Below are 11,062 nucleotides of genomic sequence, written 5' to 3'. Positions count from 1 at the left end.
TGTCCACTACTGTTAGTAACAAGGTTATTTTTTTTACCTTATTTTCACTTTTCAATTTAATTTTAATTTAGTTTTAAGAAAGGTTTAGTTTTTAGTTTTTATATGCCATAATTAGTTTTAGTTTGTTTTAGTTACGGCCAGGTATAATGTCGTATGAATTAAAATTCACAAGTCAATCCTCTGAAATGAATATAATTATAATTATAATTTTTTTTAACTTTATTTTTACTTTTCTTTTTTTATATACTTTATTTATTCCCTTTTTTTCAAGGCTGTTTTCATATATTCAATTTACAGTTCCTTATTACAATAGTTTATAAAACAAATTTTAAGTAGATGAGCTTATAGACAAACTCATTAAGTACACTAGAGAAAACAACTTCAACATTCAAAATTGAAATAAAATTAAGAAAATAAATAATAATAATGATGAAAAGAAAGAATAGTTAAGTAATATTTTTACTTTTCAATTTCATTTTAATTTAGTTTTCAGATTACATTTGCATTTGCTGTAAAATGAGAAAGTTTGCTCCGGCTGGTGAGCGGTGCTTGGTATTTCCTCAACTGATCTCAACATGGCTGCCGGGTCACAAACTTTCTCATTTTACAGCTAAACAGTATACAAGATGTTTCTGAAAACATTTGAGGAGAGAAATAGTTATTACAGTAACAGAATATTGATTCATATTTGATCAGCGCTGCCTAGTTTGACCGTTTGATCGGTGTTCACGAGTGATTGACAGCTGCTCAGAGACGGCAGGCTCTAGCTCGGCTCTGATTGGTTGTTTTCCTTCAGTCTGTGTAATCTTGCAGAAGCCATTAGGAGCACCGGAGGACACCGGAGGACACCGGAGGACACCGGAGGACACAGAGGAACATGACTTTTTTTTTTCAGATGACCTGTCTCATGCACTACTGTCAGTTGCCACTGCTGCTTTAATTTTAGTTTAGTTTTCATTAGTTTCCAGAGTGTGTTGCTAGTTTTAGTTCAGTTTCAGTTTTTCAGAAAGGGTTAGTTTTAGTTTTTGTACATTTAGTTTTACAGCAGTTTTAGTTTGTTTTAGTTAGGGCCAGGTATAATGTCTCAGAAGTATGTAGCTGTATAGGCCCTACATACAAAATACACGGTTGGACAACTGTATATGGAAAACAAATTAAATGAATATATGTTCATTTTAATTTTATTTGTATTAGTTTTGAACCTGGCAACACTGTTTCCGTTTGGTTTTATTATTAAGTAAGTGAGTGAGTGAGTGAGTCAGTGAGTGAGTGATTAAATAGGGTTTTCCCAGTACAGCTGTACAGTCAGATGATCTCCTCCCAGAGCGAAGTGTTCCTTGCTGTCGTCAAATGTGTCGCACCTTTAATCCCATGCAAGGCAGATAAATATAGGTGTCCTAGTCTGCACCTACAGTACCAAGACAAAGTTAATTGGGCTTTATGATGCTCCTTGAATGCAGCAGTTTCATTGTTTTGTTATTGTATTGCCAAATTCAGTATGACGGCTCCATAGATCTCGTTTTAAGTTATTTTTCAAAGTAGATGTTGATGTTTTGAAAGGTGATGGCGTCGACATATTTTGTCATGTGTTCTACAACACAAAACAAAGAAAATAAGGTCAGCCAGAGGAGAGAGGCTGGTATAAACATGTACCTGTTTAAGGACTCATTCAGGTAGACGCTTATCAGTTCACTTCCCTCTATCTCAAGTGTTATCTGCCATATTAATATGATAAGCAAAAACTAATTCTTATATGTGTGTTTGCCAAACTGATCACAGTTATTACTGTTGTTGTTGTTTTTTTATAACTGTTAAGACTAATGGCTTCAACCTATTATTAACCACACCTATCATTTAGCTAAATGATTAGTTTTTTCTTGTAGTTAACTGTTTGGCCGCTGGGTGTCGCTGCTACTCACTTTACTGTTTACGGTCAAAGGGTTCATTTAAAAAACAAGCTTTCCTGAGCTGATGTGGTCATTTCTTCATGACTAATTTATCTCCTGGGACATATTCAGCTTCTCATCAATATATAGATACAACACAATATAATTTGCAAGCAGTTTTGATGATTAATTTGACTTTTTATCATAGTCTGATCCTTGTTCTCAACATTACAATGATCATGAAAACCATTACCTTTTTTATGACCTTTAAGTCTGCCAGCAGCAGTGTTGTCTGGTCTAGAAATGTTCTGCATAAAATACTGTAATTAAGCAGTTCCCGACTTAAAAACACACCAGGAATCTGTTTGACTCTGCAACACTCAGGTCGGAGAGCATTGTTTGAACATTTAGAACAGTTTGCTTCTGAAACAGTTTTGTGCTTCTCGTGGAGCTATACTTTCTCTAATAAGCACCAGAAAAAGCAATATAGAGTTTAATTATTATTATCGTAATTAACCTCAATCTGCTCACCCAAACTCGGGTGAATCATTGTGACTTATATTGAAAATAATGACACATTATTATAAAATCACTGACACATACTCTATGTTTTTTTTTGGATGGTCCATCAATTTATTAATTGGCACTTAGAACCTGTTGATATTTCTAAATAAATCCACAACCTACTATACTTATAGTATATATACTTAAGTGCTTCATAAAGTCCAGAATGAATGAATGAATGAATGAATGAATGAATGAATGAATATAAAGTGTCTAAATAAGTGGTTTCAAATTCTTGTGCAAAGTTAAAAAAAAAAAAAAAAAAAGATTAAAACACAAAGCAGCCATGTTCCTATAAGAAGAAACAGAGACGTCCTGAGACGTTGGTGTTTCAGTGATTAGCATGTCGATGGTGAGTTTCTAAGTGATCCTGTAAAAAGAAAAGTGTGGCTATATAATTAAACCTCGCCCCCTTTGAGTCAGTATCCACATTCATTTGTTACAATGACAAACCGGAAGCTTCTAATATGAACACAATAGTCCCTGTCTCTGGGTTGTATAACAGGTTGTATACAATGTAAGGAGCAATTGTTGTACATGTTATTGGTCAGATAGATTACCCTTCTGAGACCCACAGGATCTGTCTTTATTTCTTAAAGCTAGAGTCAAGATATTGGTATCATGGACGACCTAAGGAATCCATCGGTACCAAATATGTAATGCTAGCTTGTTGGAAAGGAGACTAAATAACGCCCCAAATGTTGTTGGTGAGGTGAAAACTGGCATGGCCATTTTCAAAGGGCTCACTTGACCTCTGACCTCAAGATTAAAAAAAAAGACATTCAGTTTTTTGCATGCAGTATAAATGTGTTATTTTTTCCTATTCTAAACTAGTGTGTTTGAATATTTCTGCATACTGTGGTCCCTAAACAGTCTTGGAATTGCATACATTGAGAATCAGTGTAAAGCTGAGACTCTTGTGGATCAAATGAGCCCAATTGTATTCATGTGTGATGTTCGTTCCCATAGTAACCATTTCATTGTAGCGAGACCATTTTTTTTAAACTTGACCTCACTGTATAAAATGACCTGTGGTGACCTCTAGGATAATCACAGCCTTATGAAACTTTACAGCCACAAACTACAGACCTAGGGCATTCAGAGGATGGGTGGCTTGCCTTGGTAGTTTGACAATAAGGGGGTTTCTTAGCAGTTTCCAGAACAGAAGTGCTCGCCATCCAATCACTGAAAAATGCAAATGTCAAAAGTTTTTGATACCAAATCACAGATTGACTTTTTCTTTGGTGTTCTTCAAGGTCTTGGTGTCTTAATGTGCTATTTTGAAGGATTCATCATCATTATTATCAATTCTAGAGAGGTAAAAAATGATTAAATGTAGCTCAAAATCTGTGTAACAAATGGTATCAACCCAAAAATTGCTGCAACAACTTATGAGACATAATAGAGCATGTGGATCACCATCATATACTCCTATTATAATGTTCTAAACCCTTATACACTTTAACACGTTTTAAAAACGTTTTTATTTCTGATTTATGACAATGTTAACTTCACAAACCTTGCTGAGCTGCATCTCAAATTCATCTTCAGGGTCTCAGCTTTCAGATGATGTACACCACTTCTATGTGACATCTACTGCCTACCTGCTATCTCGCCCTAAAGACCCGCTGTACCCCCCCTAAAAAAGACAAAAATGGGTCTATATGGGTCTCTAAGGGTTAATGCTGCAATGAATGAAACAAAGCTTGGTTGCAAATCACACTTGTCACATTAGACACCAGTGCTAACCCCACAAGGAATCTAGTTTCACTACAGACGACACAAAAATGTCTGTGTCTTTGAGCTTTGGGTTTGGCAATCTTAACTGCTATCTCATCAACGTTGCACGTCCACATTCATGTTCACTGAGTCCATACATTCATTTCCTGCAGCTGTTCCACATCCAGAGGCATCTATTCAGTCTAATTTGTCCACAACTGGTTAATTGAGGACAACCCGGTATGTCTCAAGGCCGCTGTCTATTCTCTGGTTATGCTGTTCGGCTGATGGGACAATGTTACGCTGTTTTGTTGTTTGTCAGTTTCTATCTGATAAATTCTATCTGGCAAAACCTCGACTTAAGTCAATGTGAAATGGTCACAAGACAAAGAAGAACAGGGAGTGTGTTGTAATGTGTATTAATATGGCAGCTAGGAAAAACAGCTGACAGAGACAATGATACCAAACTCTCACATTCAATCTGGGTCAAAAACACGTCAGTGTGCAAAACATTGACATATTCCATTCATTTCTACAGGACAAATGGTGACAATATCTGGTATGATTGTTTTAAATTTAGTATACCAATGCTTTATCATTGACTGTTTCTATACAGATCCATGGCTGCTAGTTGCTTTGCAAGAAATTCTTCAGTGCAGCTTCTCCTTTGCAGAAACACTTGTCGTGTAAGCAGTGTTGTAGTATGAGATTGTCTTGGTCTCGAGACCACTTTTTGAAGGCCTCGTCTCGGAATTGGACGCATTTTTACTCGGTCTTGTCTCGGTTTCAGACAAAGAGGACTCTGGATTTTAGTTCATGACTAGTCAAGACCACAACTGCTTAACGTCCTGGTTAAAAAAAAAGGTTAAATACATTTTTAAAATGCAAGGATATCACTAAACTACCTGTGCATTGTCTGATTTATTTGTTAACATCATTATTGTGATTGGATGTAAAACTTCCTGCTTCACATGCAACCACTTCACCTACAAAACATGGAAACTGAGTGTTGAATAAAGATGATGAAGTTGATTTCAGCTCCTTATATTAGTGTTTGTTTGTATTTGTTTGCTCAGAGAAAACAAAGTAAAATTCCCACACATAAAATTCACCTCTGCCTTTTGATTACTTTATCAAGGCATTTCTCATGGTTCACTTATACATTCACAACACAGTATATAAAAGAGGTGAATGAAGAGGATTTCTGTGGGTGCTTTTTATGGGAATGTGGATCTTCCAGGTCTATTTGAGTAGTACCTATAGTTTTCTTTTTCCACATTTTTTCATAAATGTGTCATGCAGTGTGGGACTCGCACTGGTCAGATCTTGGTCATGATTTGGTCTCGATTTAGGTGATCTCGACGACAACACTGGTTGCACCCACTCTTTAGAGCTCAACGGGTGAAACTAAACTGTTGAATATGTTAAGAAGCTCAGTTTCTCTTCCATTTAAGATTTTGGTGACCTGAGGCGAGTGAGACTAAGAGCCACACCTTCATAGGTGGCCACTGTAAGTTTTAGGACTTCTCTGGAACATATACCACCATGAATGATGCACTGTGAGTGTATAAACGTCTAAACTGGATGACATAGAAGCATCAAATGCAATCGCTGTTGTTTTCTTTTTTCCCAGAATTTACTTTATGGGACTAGTTACAGATACGACCCCCATGAGGGGTCGTCAAAGCTTCACAGGGGTCGCGAGGCCTTCTTGATTTTAAGGGGTGTAAGACGACTTTTAAGAAAAATATACAGTTGGCCTATATCTCAGGATTTCATTAATTTCTGTAAATAAAATTGTTATTTTGTTTGGGTTGTTATTTAAAATATAAACAGGATAAGGGCACAGTGAAGACCTGAACACAAGCTTTATATTCACAGAGCCGTCCCTCTCTGCTAAACAGCCTCGTCCTGCGTTAAAACAACTAAAGAGCTAATAGAACAATGGCCAAGCGTCAGGGAGAAAACACTGAATCTGTCAAGAAAAAGAAGCCTATTGAGTATGAATGATTGTAAAATATGTAATTAAAAAATACATATTAAAGACAGAGAATTGTATTAAAACTCATCTCTGTACTGTTATTGTTATGCATTGAATATGATATGAAATATACATAAAATATGCAACTTAGTCAAGGGTCATCAGTTCACTTTTAAAAGGGACCCTTTAAAAATAAAGGTATGGAACCACTGCTTTATGGCAAACTGTGTAACACATGACTTTGTTTTAACTCTAAATAAACCCACATCACCTCGTCACGTTTGCATTTAAGATTTTGTGCATTAATCACACATTAAATGATTGAGTTTACACTTCATTGAAAAGCCACCATGTGCTAAACTGTCAGACAGTGATGTAAATAGATAGTGATGATTCCTCCCTCTTTCTCTCTCGTGTAGAAATTCCTGTCATTCCAGCCGACCTTTCAGACTATCGTACGAGGCGGGGAGTGCATTTCAGACTTCATCCATGCCTCACACCCATCATCCCCCAGTGTTCGAGAAACAGGTAAAACCAGAGGCACAAGAGAGTTCGTCATAGCAGCGTTGGTTGAACGGCCTCTGTGCCACAACCCAGGAAGGGATGGGCCACTCAAAAAGTGACGTTAGGTTATATCTGATTTCACCTTTAGCCTAAATCAGGGACTTTTTTGAAGTGATCAAAAACATTTTTGACTGGCACAAGGCAGATATTTTTACATTTTAAACCAGTAACTTTTTTTTAGTTCCCATAAAGTTTTTTTTATCCTCATGTGCTTATTTACTAGTTTTAATTGGGGCCAATCACCCCTGGGTGTTGGTTTCTTTAACCAAGGCCTGCATCCCTTCCTCCACCACCATTGATGAGACAGTCCAATCACAAACAGGCTAAGTGAGGGCAGGAAGGTGGAGCCAAGCATTGAAACAGGGTGTGGTTCTGAAACTAGGTCTGTAGTAGTGCCCCGGGGTTTAAATTGAAGAGTTGAGTGATCCCAGTCCCATAGTTGTCATAGCTGGACTCTCGCTTCACCTCTCTTTTGCTTCCTTTCCTATCTCTTACATGTGAAACTTTCAACTCTTGTTGGATTTCCAGTGAAAAATCTCAGACAATTGAGGACCCACCCACGGAACAAGTTTTGCATACTGGTTTTTCACCTGATCACCTCTCACTGGTGCTGCTGATCTGTCTGATTCTCTGGATTGAGAGCTGCCTGCCCTGGCTGTGCAGCTGCTTTCTTCACACACAGGACTGAGCCGGTGAGTCTCTTGTTACTAATACAAGTATTTTAGCAGTTTCAGGGATCTCAGATTTGTATCTGCTCTTGTAAAAATGTGTTTTTAAAGTTTCTTTTTAATTCATCATGGTTAGACTGGTGTCTTTTGCCAGATTCACCTTCCTTTTTATAGTTCAATAATCTGGATTAAGGACAACTAAAGTGCTGTTTTTATGTATAAAGTGTGCTGTGTTGTGTTACTCCCTGGAAATCCCAGATCAGCTCATATCTTGGTAGCTGCCTGTAAGGGCCAAGATCTTTGCCTCACCTGTTAGACTTGCTCTGTTAGTCAGCAGGAGAGTATTTTATTGTTTCTAGACTGACAGCAGAACACAGGCGTTTCACAACCCCGCCATGAAACATTCATAGATTACTTTTCTTTAGTCATTGTTTTCTTTAGAAGCTTTTTCTTTTTTAAATGAAAAACAGTGAGGATTTCTAGTTTACATGCTACATTTTGGGTTAGGCAGTGAAAGGAGCTCCTGCTACACATTTCTCTGTGCATTTTTTGTTGAAAGGTTGTACACAAGAGCACTCAGGGGTGTTTGATGAGCCTGTGCAGCTGTCTCCTGTTTGTTCAGTTCGGGGAGAAGCAGGTGGACGGGCCGCTTTGTCGCTCACCTGCCCAACAGACCTCCCTTTCAGCTCTCCTGGTGTCTGACTCTTTTCTCTTTTCTTATATTTTCAGTGGTTTAATAGGACAAGGAACAAGGAGCAACCATGGTGCTAGAAGTTGCATCAAATGCTTTAGCAAAATTTTACAAATTTGTAGACATGAGGACTGGTGAGTGTCTCTGTTACAGATTTACACTACTCTACTTTGATAAAATATGAATGAATAACTTGTGATCTAATGGCATAATAATAATAATAAAGCTTGAAAAGGACATTTTGTCTTTCTTAAACTACCCCATGAATCTGCTCCAAACTGCATTCAGTTGACTAGTATCTGTGTCTGTGTGCCAATACAGTGACAAATGTGTGTTTTTGTTCTCCCCAGATGACCGAATCAAAGACTACATCCTGATGCAGAGCCCCATACTGATGACCACCATCCTGGTGGCCTACGTCTTCTTCTCAAAGTATGTTGGACCTCAGGTGATGGCGAACCGCAAGCCCCTCCGCCTCAACAAAACCATGATTGTCTACAACTTCACCATGGTTTCATTCAACGGCTATATAGTCTACGAGGTAAACAAAATGATTGATTTGCTGACTAAAATTCAGGTCTACTTCAAGTTTATTTTATGAAACAAACTTAAGTATACTTGAAATATATTCCCAAGTATACTTTATGTAATAAGTATACCAATATCAATATTATGTACAATGTACTACTTCAATACTTCTTGGGACTAAATTGGCCCACTTTTTAGTTTATAAAAGTATACTTTAAATGTAAGAGTAGTAAACTTGACTTGAGTACACAACTAGTTTACATCCAAGTTGTAATTTGTACTGCAACTATTAAATTAAGTTACTGGTTATATACTTGTAGCTCCTTTTTTAGTTAATGAAAGTACACTTAAAAGTATAGTCTCAGTAAACTACTAGTTTAATAGTTTTTACTGCAAGTATACTTGTAAGTTGAAGTTATAGTACTTAGCCAAATATACCCTTATGTGTACTTTTCAGTATAAACCAAATATACTTGGACTTTTCAGTACACTTGACAAGTACACTTTTCTGTCTAGTAGTCGGTATAAGTATAATTTTGTTAAGTTTATCTCTGATAAGTACTTAAAAATTAATCTTAAAGTATATTCTCTTATTTTAAGTTTAATATATATACTAATACTTGAATAAACTTATTTTTTGTAAGGGTTGACAAATCAGAGTTCTTGTGATAACGCCTGCTGATGTGTTTTTGACTCCTAGTTCTTGTTGTCTGGATGGGGCACCACCTACACGTGGAGATGTGATCTCGTCGACACCTCAAGCAGCCCAGAGACTTTTCGGGTAAGCCAGTAAATTGTTCATTTGCCCCCAACTTTTAGATTAAGACTGTTCAGAAGGCTAACAAATAAAGATAAGTGTCCTTTACATATTTGACATCACAGTACTTTTCTTTTTTTCCTTCCTTCCAGATGATTCGAGCGTGTTGGTTGTTTTATATTTCAAAATACTTCGAACTCCTTGACACAGTAAGGACATTTTCATCTCTCCATTTTTCTTGCCTTCTTGTCTTATTGCATGTTAACTTAAACTTGTTCTACTTTTTTATTTGAGGTATTCTTTGTGCTGAGGAAGAAACAAAGCCAGATCACATTTCTCCACGTATTCCATCACTCCTTCATGCCCTGGTCGTGGTGGTGGGGCATTACCCTGACTCCCGGTGAGGTTTATGCAAACACTTTATACATACATTATGCATTACTTCAGGGTTTTAGCCGCTTAAAATCTCCTCAAATGCATCCAAAGAAATGAAAGTACAAGGCAAAAACAATGAACTGGTGAGTTCACTGTACAGTTGCATTAAAATGTCTAATAAAACTGTGTTTTTTTCCCATTTTCCAGCTGGAGGAATGGGCTGCTTCCACGCCATGGTGAATGCAGCCGTCCACGTCATCATGTACTTCTATTACCTGCTCTCTGCTGCAGGACCTCGCTTCCAGAAATTCCTGTGGTGGAAGAAATACATGACCGCCATTCAGCTTGTATGTCCCCCTTTCTTTAAAACCATTTATTTATAATGATATATATGATTTCACAATGGATCTGGAGATTTTGAATAATCTGCTCCTTCTTTTACAGACCCAGTTTGTTCTGGTCTCCGCTCACATCAGCCAGTACTACTTCATGGAAAAGTGCGACTACCAGGTTCCCATGTGGATCCACCTGATTTGGATGCACGGCGTCTGCTTCATCATCCTCTTCTCCAACTTTTGGATACAGGCCTACATAAAGGGAAAGCATCTTCCCGCCGCAGAGGACAAGCCGAAGCAGAACGGCTCAACCAGTGAACCCATCGCTGTGGTGGCCAACGGGAAACACCTGGAGAATGGGAACGGACACCAACACACCAACGGCAAAATCCTCTTTGGCAAAGTGAAGGAAATCTGACTTGGTGACTCTGTAAATCGGAATATCTAATAGCATATTGGAACGGCACAGATTCAATATGTTACTTCTAAACGTCATAATTTTGTATGTAAATCTAATCTTTCTTATGCACACTTGTTGGGATATGTAATTTGGCGGTGATCTCTACTTGCCACATTGTGTTTGTTAGTCGTTGTGAAATCTGTGATGAACACTGTATGAAAATTGGTGCTCATTTTGTCACATGGTATTCTTCAAGGCCCACACAAGCTTGACCTACACTACTGTTTGACTGGCACAACCGTTGTTGCTTAGGAGCATCGCACAGTTTCCACTGGAGACCGGCACATATAAATACCTGCTGCAAAGCTTTCATTGTAAATGTCAAATATTTAGTTTTGTTCTGTTTTTATTTATCTTTTGAAATAAAACTTTTTTTTAGATAAAGGTCTGTGTCATTTGGAAACCGGTTCAGGTGTGCACTCTGTAAGAAACATACCACACCTCAATTTTTCAATTTTAAGAATTGTGGAAAAGAAATGTTATACTGTATATTATAGTATTGATGCATTTAACATGTTCGCATAATGAGGTAGT

General features: G+C 37.5%; 1 protein-coding gene across 1 annotated transcript; it reads left to right on the top strand.

Moving 5' to 3' along the window:
• The first annotated feature begins 7,061 nt into the window (after positions 1 to 7,061).
• On the top strand, positions 7,062 to 11,062 carry elovl1a (ELOVL fatty acid elongase 1a). The gene is made up of 8 exons (XM_037788205.1): positions 7,062 to 7,406; positions 8,112 to 8,207; positions 8,424 to 8,614; positions 9,302 to 9,382; positions 9,511 to 9,567; positions 9,653 to 9,758; positions 9,941 to 10,080; positions 10,178 to 11,062. Exons 2-8 carry the CDS (start codon positions 8,144 to 8,146, stop codon positions 10,484 to 10,486), a joined length of 948 nt encoding a protein of 315 aa, XP_037644133.1. The 5' UTR covers positions 7,062 to 7,406; positions 8,112 to 8,143; the 3' UTR covers positions 10,487 to 11,062.

This window comes from Sebastes umbrosus, chromosome 12 (assembly GCF_015220745.1).
Source record: "Sebastes umbrosus isolate fSebUmb1 chromosome 12, fSebUmb1.pri, whole genome shotgun sequence".
NCBI lineage: Eukaryota > Metazoa > Chordata > Actinopteri > Perciformes > Sebastidae > Sebastes > Sebastes umbrosus.
The sequence above is the reverse complement of the archived record's forward strand: the minus strand, read 5'-3'. Positions and strand labels throughout refer to the sequence as shown.